This window comes from Octopus sinensis, linkage group LG3 (genome assembly GCF_006345805.1).
Source record: "Octopus sinensis linkage group LG3, ASM634580v1, whole genome shotgun sequence".
Taxonomy (NCBI): domain Eukaryota; kingdom Metazoa; phylum Mollusca; class Cephalopoda; order Octopoda; family Octopodidae; genus Octopus; species Octopus sinensis.
The window spans coordinates 70,463,656-70,483,454 of NC_042999.1; the positions used below are offsets into that span (position 1 = coordinate 70,463,656).

Sequence of the window (19,799 nt, forward strand, 5' to 3'; positions counted from 1 at the left end):
CCTAGCAGGTATCTTTACTACTAGCGCTATCTTCAGAGCTTTGACCATCTTAGTTAGGTAGAGAAACTTACAAAAAGAACATTAAATGAAGCAGTTGTTATTTATTATACACAAGTCATCTTCTTAGTTTTTCTTGTCTCTTTTCAAGACATCATCACCCCATTCCTGTTTAATCATGAGCAGCACTCAGCTAGTGCCCTCAATATTGTATCACCTGTTGGATTTCACTTGATGAAACCACATTGCATTGCAATAGCTGGCCCTTCTCTTCAGTAGCAAAAGGTTCTTCAACCCACGACAATTAATGATATTCTATAAAGCTTGGATGAGGCTCACTACAGAATATTGTTCTCACATCTTGGACAGTGCTACTGCTGCTGCACATAGACCCTTTTGACTGTATCCACAAAAGGCTGCTCAACTGATTAGCATTAAGTCACTAAGATATGTTTCAACCTCTGGCCCACAAGTACCTGTCTCTTCAGACACTGCTTTTTCTACTGTTACTATAATGGCATCTATACCTCAAAGCTGGCTGCACTCATGCCACCTCTACTCAGGCATTCATGTCCCATTCATCTCCAATTTATCAGACCCTGCACTACTCCAAATCCTCCCTTTCCAGAACATTCACTCTCTGAAATTTCCTCCATGCTCATATCTTTCCCATGATTGTTCATTTACAAAGGTTTAGGAGGAACATAAATTGCAACAATCTCACTGATCTTAGAGAATCTGCAAAAGCCAAGGACTGATCTCTCCACATCCAACAAATAAAAAAAAGTCATTAAAGCAGAGTAGCACTGTTTTTATTTAGTTTTTCTAAGTAAATATATTAAATTAGTATTATTGGTGTTTGAGAAAACTATTTGGTATTGAGTTACATTGCTTTAAATTCTGACCTTAATATCTTCTGAAGTTAACTTTGTTTTTAGCCCTATAGGGCTGATAAAATAAAGTACCAGTGAAATACTTGGGTCAGTTTAATTAACTATATCCCATCCACCCCATCTTTATGGTCTTGTGCCTATATTATTATTATTATCAATAATAATAATAATCCTTTCTACTAAAGGCACAAGGCCTGATATTTGTGGAGAGGAGACTAGTTGATTACATTGACCCCAGTGTTTCACTGATACTTAATTTATCAACCCCAAAAGGATGACAGGCAAAGTTGACCTTGGTGGAATTTGAACTCAGAACATAAAAACTGATGAAATGCTGCTAAGCATTATGCCTGGTATGCTAATGATTGTGCCAGCTCACTGCCTTAATAATAATAATAATCCTTTCAACTATAGGCACAAGGCCTGAAATTTGTGACCCCAGTGTTTCACTGGTATTTAATTTATTGACCCTGAAAGGATGAAAGGCAAAGTCAACCTTGGTGGAATTTGAACTGAGAATGCAGCGATGGGTGAAAAACTAAGCATTTTATCCAGTGTACTAACGATTCTGCTAGCTCGCCACCTTAATAGTAGTAGTAGTAGTAATGAGGTGAACTGGCAGAAATGAGTGTCAGAAGTAATACTACAAAGCATTTTGCCCACTGTGCTAATGATTCTGCCAGTTTGCTGCCTTAATAATAATAATAATCCTTTCTACTAAAGGCACAAGGCCTAAAATTTTAGGGGAGGTGATTAGTCGATTACATTGACCCCAGTTCTCAACTGGTACTTACTTTATTGACTATGAAAGGCAAAGTTGACCATGGCAGGATTGGAACTCAGAAAGTATAACTGAAAGAAATGCTGTTAAGCATTTTGTCTGGCATGTTAACGATTCTTCCAGCTTGCCGTCTTAACCATTATTAATATTGGCACTGATACATCACTAAGACCACATTTCTGGTAATTTCTATTAATTCTCCACAAGAATTTTCCTAACTGAAGTTGGTGGACCAGGATCCAGGATCCTAGGGTAAAGCCAGAACTTTCCCCCACAAATGTAGAGGTATATATCAAATGAGAACTTTAATATATTTTCAATCAGCTGAGTTCGAATGTTCTTTCAACTATTAGTATCTGAAATTGTTAGACTAAAGTTCTCTGCATATTTTCTCTCCCTTTTATCCATTATCTATACAGATAATGGATATTATCTATTTAGCATAGTTTAGTTCTGATTGAACAAACTTTTGATTGATGATGATCATAGCCATGATCATCTTATCAGGGTGTTGTGAACTACATTATCCAAAGTGCCCTTTGAGAGATCTAGCTATTTCTAGTTGGTAGAAAATCTCAAAGAGACTCTCTTACTGATATGATTAACTAAAAACCCTTGCAGGTGATACCCAATATACCAGCAGTTCAGTGGCTGAAACCAGTAAAGGAATTGAGAATTGAAGTAATTCTCATGAAGTTTGGTGTGCTTAGCAAAGAAATATATCTTAGAGTTAAAAAAATAATTTAATCTTAAATAATTACTAACTGAAGAAGCAATCATTTAACTAAGCTTTTAGCATTTAAACCAGCTACATCCAGCCCAAATATTCAATTGTTTCGTGTTCAAACTACCCAGATCCAGCCTCTCACACCTACCCTACAATGTCATTCTAAAAATACAAAAATTACATCGTCCAAAATTTTGAAAAAATTATGCATGATTAATTCAAAACAAGTTGTTTGAATGCTAAAGAGTTAAAAATATTCCAAACTTAATTTTGTCATCAATACATACAAATGTTGAGTTTTAAATGACATGAAAAAAAAATTTATAATTACAAGTATTTATTTTACAATCATTAGCATTTATTAAAATTAAATGCTGTGATTTTTCAATACTTTTATGTTCCAAATAAACCTCTCGGAACTATTAAAACTTGTTTGACAATATGAGAGTTTTTCTTTTCATTTTTTTTTTTGTCTAAATCATGGTTATAAGGTCCTTGAGCTTTTATAATAAATAAACAACACTAGCATTCTGGCTGTAACTTTCTGGAGATAAATCCATTAGGCTGGGCCTCCTCTCTGAAAAACAAGAAGTAGAAATTAAGACTTCATCATCATTGTTTAATGTCCACTCTCCATGTTGGTGTGGGCTGGATGGTCTGACCTGGAGTTGGCTAGCAGGGAGCTGTTCAGACTCCAACTGTTTGTTGTGGTATGGTTTCTATAGCTAGATTATTATTATTATTTATTATATAATAAACATTTAAAAATATTCGGCCAAACGACACCTTCAGTGAGGAGATGGAGGAGAACAGGAAGGAGAGATAGGTGTGTGTAGACAGCTGTAGCTTACAATACACATACACACCTACACATTTATGTATTTCAGGTATAACACACAGTCTAGCTCTGGTTGTTTAAACATATTAAGAAATAAAAAGTAGAGTATTATAAATGTTAAGAGGAAGATATTTAATGTATCACGAGTAAGGGAACCTAGTAAATCTTTAGATATATATTATTGAAAAGAAAAAAGTGTTTGTGCTGCTGTCACATTAAAAGCACCCAGCACACACTGTAAATGGTTGGCATTAAGAAAGGTATCCAGCAGTAGAAACCAAGCCTAATTAGACTGGAACTTGGTGCAGCTCTCCTACAGGCAAGCTCTGCTCAAACCATCCAGCCCATGCCAGCATGGAAAACGGATGTTAAAGGAAGATGATGTAATGTCATTATTGTATCTGATGACAATTTATCTTGAAGTTTATGCTGTTAACAAGAATCATTGATATTCTGTAACCATAACTAGAAAGTTAGATTAACTGCTGGAGTAGCATGACAACCAGATAAGCACAGTGCTGATGTTATATTTTGGAACTGAAAATGCATTATCTGACTTGGGAAAGGTCTTCCAACTGTAAAAATACCTTCATAAAATAATTAAAATTTTCAGAACTATCCACAAAATGGCAGAGGACATGCGTAAGACATTAAAAAGTCAAATTCTCTTCTCAAATCCAAGAGGTTATCAGACATTTATTATTGTGTAATATTATGTAGTAGACATATAAACAGAGAAAATTTAATTATTTCTTCATAGACTGAAAAAAATAAACAGCTTCAATTGATTTCTGAACCTCATTAGGTTCTCATCAGATGTCTACACCACTTGGCCAATCCCAAAGAAATAAGTAGCCAGTCTGTTTAAAACACAACAAATACTTTATTTAATATCAGCTGCCTGTCAACAGGGATTTCAGTCCATTCAGTAACAAGGTCATCATCATCGTTTAACGTCTGCTTTCCATGCTAGCATGGGTTGGACGGTTCAACTGGGGTCTGGGAAGCCCAAAGGCTGCACCAGGCCAGTCAGATCTGGCGGTGTTTCTACAGCTGGATACCCTTCCTAATGCCAACCACTCCGTGAGTGTAGTGGGTGCTTTTTATGTGCCACCGACACAGGTGCCAGACGAGGCTGGCGAACGGCCATGCTCGGATGGTGCTTTTTACGTGCCACCGGTACGGAGGCCAGGCGAGGCTGGCACGGCCATGATCGGATGGTTTTTGTTACGTGCCACCAGCACGGAGGCCAGTTGATGTGGTGCTGGCTACGGCCAAGTTCTGATTGTTCTCTTATGTGCTACCGGCACTGGTACCACAAACTACAAATTCCATTGATGTAGATCGATTTCGATTTGATTTTTTGATTTTCACTTTCCTCAACAGGTCTTCACAAGTAGAGTTATGTATGATATAATATATATAAACCTATATAGATGACACATAAACATAGCAGATTTAACTATTTTTCTGTAGGCTGAAAAAGTGGTGAACCACCTCAATTAATTTTTGAACTTTAGCAGGTTTTCATCAGGGATCACTTGAGTAATCCCTAAGAAATAAGTAGCCTATTGGTTTATACACACAACAAATCCAGTAGCTTCAAAGAACAGGGGCTGCTAATTTGCATACTATAAGTATTTAATCCTTCTTTTAATATCAACAGCTTGTCAACAAGGATTTCAGTCCACACAGTATCAAGGTATGATATAATATTGATTTCAAATTTTAGGAAAAGCTAGTAATTTCAGGGTGGTAGGTAACTTGATTACATTGACCCCAATGCTCAACTGGTTCTTATCTTATTGACTCTGAAAAGATGCAAGGCAAAATCAACCTTGGTGGAATTTGAACTCAGAAAGTAAAGACACTGATAAAATGCTACTAAGCATTTTGCTCAGTGTGCATTCTGCCTGTTTGCCTCCTTAAAGAATGATATTATAAAATATTTGCAAAATATTGTAAAATATCCTGTCAATCAGAAACAATAATACACAATCAAAAGACACTTGCCTCAATAAATTCCATTTCCTCAGGTGTAAGAGACTTTCTGTGGTACTTGGCTGGTAAATCTTCCCATTCTAAACTGGTAGCTAAAGTTATGTTTGTAGATTTGGAAACATTAGGTGAAGCTGATGGTATCATATTTAGTGAAGAAGTAGATTTTACTACCCCTGAAACAGCAATACATATTGTATTAAGTCTAGCATAAATTACATTTTCTTATCAGTTATTTGTGAAGGAGTTTACAATCATAAGAAATGTGGTGCTGAAGTATTTAACATCAGCTCAGTTCAGACAACATTAAGTTATACAAAGAGAAAACAAGATTAAAACCCTTCAGAAAGAAAAGTAAACATTAACCCTTTAGTATTTAAACCAGCCATATCTGGCCCAAATATTCTACAAATTTAATGTTCTAACTGGCCAGATCTGGCTTCTAATATCTACCCTACAAGGTTATTTTACAAATAGACAATCACATCATCAAAATATCGAAGCTACAAGATAATGCATGATTAATTAAAAACAATGTGAATAAATAAGCGTTACACTTACAGAATAATTTGAATGCTAAAAGGTTAAAGCAGTGATGATGATATTCATCATCTAATTAACTAACTTTCTAAAAACTGGCACAGACATGGTTATGTGGGTGAGAAGCTTACTTCCCAACCATGTGGTTTCAAGATTAGTCCCACTGTGTGACACCTTGGGCAAGTGCCTTCTACAACAACCCCAAGCCAATGATCAAAGCTTTGTGAGTGGATTCAGGCAGTAGAAATAAAAAAACAGCCCACTGTATTATATCATCTTTTTTTCCATGCTGGCATGTGTTGGACAGTTTGACAGAAACAAGTGAGCCAGAGGATTATACCAAGCTTCAGTATCTGCTTTGGCTTGGTTCCTACAACTTGATGTCCTTCTTAATGTTAAGCACATGTGTGCATGCTTTTCGTGTAGCTTTGTCTTGACATCATTATGGTTGTAAATGAGAATCACTGTCATACAAGCAATGTTGATCATTTCCTATCTTCCACAGAATATTTATTTTTATTGCATTTTTGGTTTATTTCACCAGATAACTTTTGATCTATAGTTGCCACTGTAACTGAATCATGTATAGAATATCATCCAATCTCTCTCAATAAGAAACATCATTTGAGCCAACAAATATCTTAACTCAATGAAGAAGTCTCAAGAAACTTGCCCAACTACAAATATCCCTCAAATCCTACACTATACCACTTTTGAAATGGAAGGACACACTGCATGATGCAGTCTTAGATGCAGTGGAATGATATTCACAGGAATAAATTTGACCATAAATCTAATGAATTCAGCTAAACAACAAAATCAATGTTGACAAATACTAAGAGAAATGCATTTAACTAGATACCAAATAGGGGCTAGACAAATTTAAAAGGACTAAATAACTATGCTGGTATAACACTTGCAAAAACATCTTCAAATTCAGCAAAAAAGAAAATCTGCTTTTACCATATTCAGAGACTAGATCTAGAGAGATTGCCAGTTAGTGCCAGAAACTTGGCACAAGCAAATCCAAAGATCAGTCTTCAGTGAGAGAGAGAGAGAGAGAATTATGTTCAGAAAACAACTTGTCTATATTGACCATGAATAGAGTGAGACAATCAGACTATTAGGGACATCTTTATAGATGAAAAATATTTTAACATTTACATCTATACTACTTTTAACTATTTTCCTGCCTGTGTTTCACATAGTGATAAGCAGGATATATTTCCCTGGTGTCCATGCATCATATATGATATGGATTCTCATTTTTATTCAACCACCAGAGTAATTTGGGACTTTTGGAAGGAAAGCTTTATATTACTCACAACATACAAAACAAAGCTAACTAAAAGTTTGAAAACAAGCATGGATGTTTAGAGTAAACTTATGATAAGAAAAGAGTTAACTGACTTGATCTCCAGTTATCATCAGATCACTTCCTCAGTTTGTACACAGTATTGGACAACTCTTAGTTTAGTTCAAATCCAGCCTGGGACTGTGTACACATCCAAGGCAACTGAAGATAAAACTGATCAAAACATTAAAAGACTTGTCCAAATAATGACAATTTTATTACCAACTCATGTCAGATATTTAGTGACCACTAAATTTCTTGTGACAGTTTTCTTGTTGCTCTGGTGTTAGAATTCAACTCTGCTTATGATTTCTCATGTCAAAATCTACACTGAATTACTTTCTCTCAATTTTTAACAATCTGCTACTGTTGAAGTAATGACTGCTCATTTTCCCCCTACACCATTGAGAGTCAGTCCTTTAACTTATTTCTATCAAGTAGCTAACTTGGTGGTGTACTTCATAGTGCATTAAAGACAAATGTAGTGTTTCTAAGACAAGGTAACCAGATGGGGACCATCCCACTCAATGCCATATAATAAAATACTTGCTACTGTAAACAGTGCACTCCCTGCTTGCAGTTTTATTCCTGTCTTGGACAGTCAGATTTAAATGTCCTTGTATGGTACTAGTGATGGAATGTGAATGATAGGACCTTTGACCAAGAATCTAACATCCTAATGATTTAGTCAGATGTCTCCCCTGAACTTGTTGACCTTGCACCAAAATTTGAAACCAATATATAAAGAATGGGTTTAATCGGTTAGATCAACCTCTGTACTTTACTGATAATTAATTGTATCAAACACAGAAGTTGTAAAGGCACAGCTTACTTTCACACTAACCGAAATCCAAGAAGTTAAAGAAGAGTAATTGAATACTGAAAATTATTTTGCCTGACTCTCTGCTATTTCTGCCAACAATTACAAACAGTTAGCATGCCAGACAAAATGCTTAGCAGCATTTCGTCCATCTTTATGTTCCGAGTTCAAATGCCACTGAGGTCAACCTTGTCTTTCATCCTTTCAAGGTCGATGAAATAACCTGCCCACAAAATTTCAGGCCTTGTGCCTATAGTAGGATTATTACTACTGTTGCGTATATCAATATATGGTACTCATGTAGTACAGGTTTTGTAACTTCTATCACAAACCATGCTTACAACCACATTACATCTAGACATGAATTAGATGAGCAGCACCCAAACTGCTGGTCACACCCAGTAACAAAACAATTTTAACCCTTTTATCATACATCTGCTTAAATACACTGCCTTTGTTTCAATTAATTTTGAAAAATAATGAATTTGTTAAAATAATTTTGTCATTATTAAACTAGTATTTGGAATAGAAATTAACATGAAATTTTGGTAGACAGCTTTAATTTAGATCACTTTAAAACATAGAATTTGTATCATAGAACAAAGGAGGGCTGGTATGAAAAGTGTTACACTAAAGCTGCAAACAGTAATAAACTAGTAAACTCTATTTTCATGTGGTACCCACTTACAACATGTCATAAAGCACATTTAGCTGAGTGCACAACCATTCAGCTTGTTGACCAATACCGTAGCAATTTAGCTGCACACAGTGCCAAAAGCATTTTTACTGATTTAAATCCAATGGCATCTGCAGTCTTGAAGCATTAGTCTTTGCTTCTAGCTAGACACTATAATTCAATGCCATACCTCCAAACACCATTAATTAATTAATAGTGGATATATCCAGACACCATTAATCAGTGGTATATATCTGGACATTATTAATCAATGCTCGTCATCGTTATTGCCACAGTTTTAACATCTACTTTTCCATGCTTGCATGAATCTGATGAGAGTACATTGGAGCAGCGTTTTTTTTTTTTTTTTACATCAAGATCTCCTTATTATCTTGCTTCAGTCTACTGAAGAATAAACAGTCTATTTTATGCAAAAGATTAGAGACAAATGGCACCAGCTGAACGAGCCATTTTTGCAACATGTCATAAAGCCCAGTCTTGCTTCCATGGTGGGCTGCAAACAAACAACACTGTCAGGAAGTCATTGTTCACAAACCAGTGAATGTGAGGAAATACAAGCTCACACACATATCATCATCATTTAATATTCATGCTTGCATGGTTCAGATGGAGTTTATCGGAGGTAAATTTTCTTGTCACCAACCCTCACCTGTTTCCAAGCAAAGTAATATTTCTCTATGGTCAGACATGATCTTGCAGAATATTGGAAATAAATGAGTGACAAATCATTTTACAACTATCAGGTGATGTCAAGACAAGGAGACACAAATACATACACTGCCATGCACATATGTATGCAACAGGCTTCTTTCAGTTTCCATCTACTAGACCCACTCACAAGGCTATAGTAGAAGACACTTGCCTAAGGTGTCATGCAGTGGGATTGAACCTGGAACCATGTAGTTGAGAAGCAAGCTTCTTATCACACAACCACTCAAATATCATATCAAGAAACCGTTAATCAGTGTTACATATGTATCTAGACACCCTTTATCAAGTGGTGTTGATTAATGTTGTTTTTGTGCAATTATAACTGTTGAAAACACAAGATTTAATCAATGTTAGTAAGAAATACCTTTTGCTCTTCGGTCAGGAAACTTAATTAAAGGCACATGTGGCTTTATGGCCTGCAAAAAAAATATATATTTAATGTTATATGAGAAGAGATTTAGATCCTTATGCTAGTGATGGTAATTTGCCAACAAAACCAATAGAGAATGGAGAGAGTCCTTTGTCTTGTGAGGCAACATCTCCGATATTAGTACCTTGATATTAGTACCACTCACTCTGTTGCAAGACCCTGACCAAATCAAACAAACAGAACAGTAAATAATAAGTTTGTTCTTGTTATTGTGTAGTTCTAGGTCGACTCTAATTGAACAAGCAGACATACAGTATATAGGTAATCAGTTGAATGATTAGCTGTGACCAACATCACCAATCCCTTGCTCCAGGTACAGCAGGATTTTACTTTTTGAAGGACTATACTGTATACTTCAACATTCAGTGATATATCATATAAGGTACACTGTAGCAATCTCAACAAATATTTTGTCTACTCTCCACCCTATATCTGACTGTATGTCAGTAGGCTCTAAGTTAATGGTTCTCACCTGTTTTTTTTTTACCTATGGACCCGTTTCATTACTATTTTACTCTAGTGGATCCCCATTGCTACTCAAAGTTTAAAAACTAATTTTATAGATACTTCTTTCAAAATCCCTATTTTGTTTTTCAGACATTAACTTGTGTAGGTTGAACTATGTAAAATGTTAGAGGAAGAAATCTGTTTCTTGTCATAAATACATGTAAAGCAACATTTTTTCATGGAACCTTAATATACTACTACAGATCCCCAATTTACTACTTTGCTTGCATGGACCCCCAAAAATCTTATATGGATCTCTAGGGATCATATGAACCCCAGTTGAGAACTGCTGCTCTAGGTGATGTCCATACCAGGGATATCTTGACAGTGTTATAAGCCCCCCGGAAAAGTAATGCACAAGGGCCTATAGTATTTATTTATTGATAACAAGCTGCAGCTTACATAGATAAGCATGGACCCTCTAGATCTCTACCCCCGCCCCACCAGGCAATCGTCTACTGTGCTCATATCTTAAGATGGTACTGGTCTACAACTGATGTGAGCAAAGTGGACTAAGAATGCAACATTTTAAAAAAGTATGCTTGTTATATATACTATTCAAGATGTGTATCACAAGACAATGTTCAAAGAAAAAAAAAAGAGACAAACTCTGACAATCCAAAAGAAACTATAATATAAGCATTAAAAGTTCTTCTAAACTAGTGAACTTGATGTTAATGTTCAGCTTAAATTTTTGTAGATAAAACATGGTTTAGAGGGAATTTCCAGAAGACAGTACTTCTAGTAAAGACTGAGAAAATTGTTTAATTAGGGGTTGGAGATGAGACCCAGTACTGATGATATGTAACAGAGGCAGAGAGGCTTGGGTATAATGTATGCAGCTTGGTATTTCAAAGAAACAGAAGCTGTAGAACTTGTTGTTTAGCCCCAGGTCAGTCCTGATCAAGCAGCTCAATAATCATAGCAGATGTCCCATCCCTTTTCTACATAAGGGACTAGTGTTTAATGTGTCTTTGTTTATTTAAAATAGGAGGGCACAATTTGAGAGAGACTTAACAGCTACTTCTAGTAGGTTGATCAACCATACAGAGAAGAGCAGAGAACCATTCGTTTTAGTACTGGGGGAGAATTGTAGGTGCCTAAGAATATGGTGATGTATCAGGGTTGAGAAAATAATTTTACAAATTCAAAAATAAGTAACTTATATTAAATTACTGTTTTGGCATTAAGGTTTTAACTATTTTTTTACAATGGATTTTTATATACTTCATTAATGAGTGGTTGCACATTTGAATGTGGGCAAAATTCTCTGAGTAAGATGTTGTCCACACCTAGTGTGGAGGTTTACACCCAAACTGATCTGTGCAATACTAGAAGATATATAGAAGAGAAACAAAACAATATATTATTAGGTAGCAAAGGCTCGTACATGTGGTATGTTGGAGGTGAGAAACAGCTAGTATGAGCCATTTTGCAAGTGGAATAGGTAAATCAAAGATGATTAATTCTTCATTTTCAGTGTTTATAAAAAAAAAAACAGGGACAATAAACAGGTTTCCAAAGCTAAAGTTTAGCAAGTTAAACTCATACAGAGTCAACTAATGAAAATAAACATCTGAAGGCATCAAGAACTTATACAGGCTTTACATTAAAGGTTAGTAGCAAAAATACATATATAACAAGCATACTTTTTAAAAATCTCACTATTGACCTAATTAACTGGACTTTTAGTGTGTGCGCATACGCCTTTGGTGATTTAAGAAGTTCGCAGACACCTAGAATGATTGCCTAAAAAGTCTATTTTGTCTATTTAATCCGTTATAAACATTAAAAACAACTTTTGTTTATATTCCTTAATATCAAGGCGTACAATAATTTATTGATACATTATAGTGAATAATTCATTTGACAATTTCCAAAGAGTTTAAAATCGCATAACATGACATTGGGATAAAGCAGTTTACTTCGCTCATCCCAAAATTCGGGGAACGAATCCAATGCACACGATACTTGATAAAAAATCTTCTGGAAGAGCCTGGAGTCGACTAAGCCTGATGAGTAAAAAGTGAATAGTCGGAAATTGTATGGGAAGCCCGTCGAATTCGTGTCATTGCTTATTACACTGATAGTTAACCATCAAATTTACTTTAAGGGATGAAGTGCACGTGGAATGGCCAATCACTTACACTATAAATCGAGTTTGTTGTTCGAAGAACGGGGACATTAATTCGTCGAAAACGATACAAGTTCAATTCGCCTAAGTACAGCTATGCATCTGAAGCTTGTCATTAATTTTAAGCGTTTTTATTATTTACAAGAAATCATAAGATATACCAATCCATATATATATATATATATATACAGAGAGAGAGAGAGAGAGAAAACAGAACACAAAAATATCAATATACTCTCTTTAATTCAATAGTTTATTGTTCTGGGTTATAAGAAAAATACATTAAGTTGATTCAATAACTTGCAATAACCTTACGAAATGTGGACTCAATCCACTGTAAAATAAACCAAAGTATCATTAGTAAAGATAGTTTAAGGTAAAAAAAAAACTCTGAGGAAAACCGGTCTTATCATTTGGCGTCGATAATTAAATTGATCGATTGCATCAAGTCTCACCCTCATAAACAATTATACACGCACAAATGTGTACGTGTGTATAATTATATATATATATGTGTAGGGTGGGGTTATATATATATATATATATATACATAACATAATTTAACTAAACTTTCACAACTACTTCTATATTTTATATAATAAAAGAAGGGAGGTTCTGATGGTTGTAAACATGGACCGTATAGAAAATTGCCCATGTGCATGGTAAAAGTTGACAATGACATCTATTTATTTCGTCATTTTGGTGAAAAGGTAAACAGGACAACATGACACGAGTCGGAAGGCAGTTGTTATTTAACCATAGGTTGTCCGTGATGGAGCAGACGTATGCTTAAAGTTATTCCAACAGTTCCATCACATGTTTTTTCTTACGCGCAGAGAACCTAAAACTACAGTACCCAAGGAGTCCTACCCTAAGACGATGGGGTATATTGTGAGAGGAATTTAGCAGCTGCTTTCCGCAGATCAAGAAAGCGCGTAAAGATTCCCTCATTGGCTCATAATACAAAGGTCAAATATACAGGTAAATAAGAAAACGGGCATGTCTTAAAGTGGAGTCTAAAAAAAACTATGAATATACGGTTGTTTATAGAAGGAACGAAGATGAAAAATAAAATAAGTACAACTCTTTATACGATGACGTTCGTTATGCAATAACTCACTCTTATCGTCCGGACACCAGATGCTGCCATATTGAGTCGACCTTCTTTACACTCCAAAAGTTATTTCCCTTGTCATTTGGATTGGTGGTGCATGCAAAATTTATATCATTTTTCAAGGGATTTAATAAAAGATAGATACCTAAACTATATACGAAGCAAAATTTGAACACACACACACACATGTATTTCCGACTGGACAAACGCAAGAAGTGGTACTTAGCACTCAGCTAATTTGTTTTGGAGTTACTTATATTTTTAATAATAGTTCTGACTGATACCCATTTGACTTAAAGTTTCATGGCTGCATAGGGTGGACCCAGCTCATCAGGTCCATCCTACGCGCCCACGAAATTTTAAGTCTCATGGAATTCAGTCAACTGTTATGAAATATATGTGCGTGTGTGTGCGTGAAGGCCTGTGGCTTAGTGGTTAGGGTAATCGGGTCATTATCGTAAGGTCGTAAGTTCGATTCCCAGCGGCGTGTTGTGTCCTTGAGCAAGACATTTTATTTCATATTGCTCCAGTGTATTCAATTGACACAAATTAGTTGTACCCGTAATTCTAAGGGCCGGTTTTGTCACATTCTGTGTCATGCGGAATCTTCTTGAGAACTATGTTAAGGATACACATGTCTATGGAGTACTCAGCCACTTTCACATAAATTTCACGAGCAGGCTGTTCTGCTAATTGGATCAACTGGAACCTTTGTCGTTGTAACCGTTGGAGTGCCAGTATATATATATATGTATTTTTTCACTCATTTATTTTTATTCATATATTTGTTTTTATTTATCAAATTATTTACTTGTTTATTTGTTTATTTATTTTGATTACTTGTACATATGATTGTAATAAATAAATTAATAAATTGATCCAATGAATGTTGTCGATTGATTATCCTCTCCATTTTCTTATTTGCCTTATAAATTCTGGGTAAATTTCTGCATTACCCCCACTCATACATATTATTCAATTGCGCTACTGCCCTGCAATAGTAAGCACTTAGATATAAATACGTGGGTATACATTCAGTAATATATTGGATATTTATTATCCCTTAGATGGTTGTTTAACCTCTAACTCATACACACACACACACATATTTTGCAGAAGTAACAGAGTGACTCAAGGTCTGAGAGTTTTGGTTGTGCCAACGCACAAAACTCTCAAACCTTGTATCACTCTGTTACTTCTGCTAAATATTAATAAGAGTATACATATACTCATATTTGAGATCTATTTTTTCCTGTTTGCATCAACATACCTATATATATGTTTTGAGAAGTTAAAAGTTATGACCAGTCATAAAGTGACCATTGGTTTCACACCTATAAAGCACTTAGCAGTATAGGTGACTCGTCAGATTCAAATGGCTGCATATACAGTCTATAAATTAGGTGCAAGACCAGCCATAACTTTTAACATCCTAAAAAAGTAGATTGCTGCTCTAATGCATTAGAGTGTGGGTTTTTTTCGGATATGTGAACTGCTGACAATTCATATACCTAAAATTAACAAGAAACGTTCTCTGTGGGACAAGCACATTGTAGTTCAGGCTTCCACTGCTAGAAGCCACTTGATGAGACCATCAAACATAAGTTTGCTGACCGGTGGCAGTGGTTGAGGTTGTACTGAAACTCGGTGTGTCTTTGTGTTGCAGTGCTTCTCCCCTGTTTGTCGATTTTTGTGATGGCTGAAATGAAGGAACAGTGTGCTTCCATGAAATTTTGTTCTATGCTGGGGAAAATGGTAGCTGAAAAAGTTGTCATGCTTCAAGCAGCTTACAAGGACACTGCCATGAGCAAAACACAAGCTTACAAGTGCTTTTCTCGCTTTAAGAAGGGTCACTTGCCGCTTGAAGACCAACTCCATTTAGGGACAACATTGGCCTCCTGAATGACTGAAAACATCAAGGAAATTCATAAATTGATCTTGGAGAACTGTCGCCAAGCAATCGACAAACTTGTTGATATGACTGGTGTGTCCTGGAGCTCCTGCTAACGAATTTTGAATGAGGAATTGCAAATGGAAAGAGTTGCAGCAAAATTTGTGCCTTGTTTGCTCAAGGACGATCAAAAGCACTTATGATTGAATGTGTGTCGTGACCTAAAAGAACAGTTGGAAGTTGATCCAGACATTTTTTCAAAGGTCATCACTGGTGACAAAAGGTGAGGCTATAGCTACAACCTGGAAACAAAGCAGCAATCAAGTCAATGGAAGCATTCAATGTCGCCCCCCCCCCCCAAAGTGCGTGAAGTGAAGTCCAATGTCAAAATGATGCTGATTTGTTTCATTGATGCAAAAGGAATTGTCAACATAAAATTTGTTCCTCCTGGTCAAACTGTTAACCAGACATTTTACTTTGCAGTTCTGAAGCATTCGTGTGACACGGTGAGACAAAAATGCCCCGACCTGTGACAAAATAGAGAGTGGTGGTTTCGTCACGACAATGCACCTGCACACAGTGTGAGTCAGTTTTTTTTACTAAAAATGGCATGGCCCCACTTACTCCCACTCTCTCTATTCACCTGATCTTGCTCACTGTGACATTTTTTATTCCCCCAAATGAAAAAGTCCTTAAAGGAAAACGTTTTGCAGATGTGGAAGAAGTGAAGGGGAAAAAACAATGGAAGCGTTGAAAGGCATCACTTCACAAGTGACCACTGATTCCCCCTTAACCATACCGTAACAATTGGTGACCCCGCCTAAAAACAATTGCTACCTTCTAATGCGATATAACTACAAATTATAACTACTCGAGGGTGTTTTGGAACAAGTCATCCATATTTGCAGTCTGGGAAAGCCTGCATGTTTTATAGCCACTGACCCAATCTCTCAGACAAATTAAAAAAAGAAAGGAAACATCCAAAAAACATACTGGTGTATTTCCATACTGATGAAGACGTGACCTTCATGCACTGTCTTGGGATCATTTTGATCTGTCTCCAAGCTATATTTCTATAGTGGGATTTTATTTCATGTCATCTTTTGACAATTATTCTAAATGAATTTATGTAAGCATGCCCTTTCAAAGAATTATGAAAAGAATTGTTTAGAAGTGTCTTTGTAATGCTTTAATTTAATAAAATTGCAAGCCTCAAAACATATTTGAACAGGAATAGAGATCTCAAAAGCTGTTTGGGACTCAGCTGAGGAAGAAAATGCTGAAATAGAAAAATATTTTAAATGGAACAACATGATATACCTTCTTGAACATGAGCTCCAACAGTAATTGCTTGAAATAAAAAAATTGAGGATGGAGTTAATAGAAAACTACCAGGCTGTCTTGATAGACAATACTTCCTGATGATGTGCATAGAAGAATTAACTTGTCAGGAACCATTCTCAAGAAACTGAGACTATTGCCAATAGCGTTCCAAAGACTATTTGAATATATACAGTCAATAGATTTTTTTGCTTCCAGTGAGAAATGAGAAAAGTGTTTTGTTTAAGGTCTGATATCTGAGACACAGTAAAGGAAGGTAGAGAGACACAGGAGCTAGCATATAGGAGGTATACAACTAGCTAAAGACTAGGTTTGCAGCTATATAATGAAGCAAGCTAAATTGGATAGAGATGGCTAAAACAGCGACTTAAGTAGATTGTAATATTCAGTTTGGTTCCTCAACTTACTAATATGAACTTTGCTGTAACTGAAATTGCTTTATATTATTTTAAAATATTTAAAATAAGTGTCTGTAGTGAACCAATGTTAATCTAATCAAGTTTACCCATCTATACATATAAATTTGACATAGGTGATTCTTTCTTGCCTTGGGATTCATGGTCAAATGGCTGGGTGGAAATTGCGCAAAAAATTACCCATATGTAGAATGATCCAGTGGTGTTGCTGGGCTTTGTATTTTTTCATAGCTCCCATGGTTACCTAGATAATCTACTATAATAATACTCCTGTGTTTATGAATGAGAAAGGAAGGGGTGATGTCATATTTTTTCATAGCTCCCATGGTTACTGAGATAATCTACTATAGTAATACTTTTGTGTTTATGAATGAGAAAGGAAGGGGTGATACATGAATAAGGAAGGAAGGGGTGGTGTCATACTTGGTAGTGGGATGATGAAAATTGTACGCTGAAAAAATAAATCAAACAGTGTTTCAACTCTGTGTGAATATATGTGTGTGTATGTAAAAGCGGGGTATGTGAGTGTGTATGTGTGTGTGCGTGTGCACATACAATGGAAGTAGGATGGTTTATCTTTGTTCGCTTAGTATTTGGGTTTATTTTTTGATTTGGTTGAATCTTGGTTGGGGTTTTTTTTGTTGGTCAGTTATTTTTAGCATTTTGACAGAAAAAAGTCATTCTGCATCCCCAGACAAGTTGAATGCTTATACAGAGCAGGTTTTACAGCCACATCATCCAAACCGACTGGGTGAAACCGGACTTAGCTGCTAGTTTCCTATAAATACTACATATGTAAGTCTGTTGATTATCACACTGTAGAATGTTAACTATAAATTGTCAAATAGCTGAGTGTCAGGCTGCAGAATCCTAGAATATGCAGTGTCATACAGTAGACTGCTAGACAGTAGCATGTTTACTGTAATATCTATCACTACCTCTCTATTGTCATATTCATATTCATTCACCTGTCTTTTGTCACACTCACCGCCATTTTCTAACCATGCCTGGGACTACCTATATATTATCACATCTAGTATCACCAATCTACTCCACAATCTACTACCAACTCTCTCAATACATCTATCACCATGTAGATGTTCACTGTAGTTTTGAAAAGGTGGTGGAAGTTAAAATTATTGCAAGATTTAAACTCATGGGACCTCTGGGTCAATAGGTATTAGAGTCCCTACGATTTTGCTAATTCAAAGCATAAGATAATAAAGAGGGCTCTAATGAATCTGGAGCCCCTAAAAAGTTTAAAGAGACCCCCAAAAACTTAAAAGAGCCTTGTAGGTTTAGAAGGGTTTAAAGGCTTTTTTGAGTTTAAAAGGACCCATTAAATCAAAGAAAGCTCAAAAATTCCAAAAGAATTATATTGGATTAAAAAATATTTAAACAAGTAAAAAAATTACGAATTATTTATGTGTTTGTTGTATATATATTTTTTAGCTTCATGCTTTAGGCTTCTTCAAACTAGCAGGGCTCACACATGAATCCAGCCCTGATGGTACTTCTCATATGAACACACAGAATTCCTCTAATGGTCTAAGGGTACTGTAAACCCTCTTTCTCCGACAAAGGAAATTTTGAAGTCAAATCAGTTTCAGAAGCAGTTTGAGGATATATGAATTGCAAGTTCTTCACTTGTGATCTAAAAACAACTTGATCTAAAATCATGGTCTCGTGGCACTAGTATCAATGTAATGTTGTATAATGTAAGAATAACTTAGTCTAAACTCACAAACTATCATCAATTACAAGTAAATTATGCTTTGTCCCATGTGATGTTTGGAGGAGCCGTGTTGATAACTATTAAATTCTTGACTTTGTTGGCATCCCATCTGTTGAGTGAGAGCACATATGGCTTTCTCTCTATCTCATCCTTGCAATCAGTAATGCAACAAGTAACTTGGGTGGCTTCTGTTGATAAACAAAAATTCTTAACCTTCTGTCTAGTTTCAAATGAAAGCCATATACATAAAAATGAAAAAGCTTTGAGATAAGCCATATTATAATAATCCTTTCTACTAAAGACACAAGGCCTGAAATTTGGGGGGAGGAGTACAATTGATTACATTGTACCCAGTGTTCAACTGGTACTTTATTTCATCAACCCTGAACGAACAAAAGGCTAAGTGGACTTCAGTGGATTTTGAACTCAGAATGTAGCAATGAGTGAAATACCTATTTCTTTACTACCCACAAGGGGCTAAACACAGAGAGGACAAACAAGGACAGACAAACGGATTAAGTCGATTATATCGACTCCAGTGCGTAACTGGTACTTATTTAATCGAACCCGAAAGGATGAAAGGCAAAGTTAACCTCGGTGGAATTTGAACTCAGAACATAGCGGCATACGAAATACGTATGGTTTTTAAGGCTGGGTGCCCTTCTTAACAGCTCCAAGGAGGTCACCAAGCAACTAGCAAGACAAAGATGCCTCAAGAGGTAAGTATGGTATTGGTGATGCCAGGTGATAAGAGGTTAGAGTATAAGAGAAGAACAGAAATGGGTGTCTTGCTGAGGAGATACATAGTTACCCCGGCTGGAAAGGAGAAAAAAGAGAGAGAGAGAGAGAGAGAGAGAGAGAGAGAGAGAGAGAGA

At 35.9% G+C, this 19,799-nt stretch overlaps 1 protein-coding gene across 2 annotated transcripts; it reads right to left on the reverse strand.

The window, feature by feature from the left end:
- Positions 1-2,718: 2,718 nt before the first annotated feature.
- Positions 2,719-13,677, reverse strand: LOC115209950 (28S ribosomal protein S36, mitochondrial). Of its 2 annotated transcripts, XM_036501077.1 has the most exons (5): positions 13,548-13,651; positions 12,732-12,761; positions 9,721-9,772; positions 5,250-5,410; positions 2,719-2,975 (listed from the first exon to the last, which is right to left on the reverse strand). In XM_036501077.1, the coding sequence occupies exons 1-5, from the start codon at positions 13,575-13,577 to the stop codon at positions 2,958-2,960; spliced, it is 291 nt and encodes a 96-aa protein (XP_036356970.1). In that variant the 5' UTR covers positions 13,578-13,651; the 3' UTR covers positions 2,719-2,957. The 2 variants fall into 2 exon arrangements, with proteins under 2 accessions (XP_036356970.1, XP_029634448.1); XM_029778588.2 differs by lacking the exon at positions 12,732-12,761 and having other exon boundaries at positions 13,548-13,677.
- Positions 13,678-19,799: the final 6,122 nt, after the last annotated feature.

Coding starts and splice junctions, on each gene's coding strand:
- LOC115209950 (XM_036501077.1), bottom strand. CDS start 13,577: ATGGCAGCATCTGGTGTCCGGACGATAAGA. Junction 12,762..13,547: donor CTGGTGTCCGGACGATAAGA/GTGAGTTATTGC, acceptor TTTATTTTACAG/TGGATTGAGTCCACATTTCG. Junction 5,411..9,720: donor TCCTGACCGAAGAGCAAAAG/GTATTTCTTACT, acceptor TTGCTGTTTCAG/GGGTAGTAAAATCTACTTCT.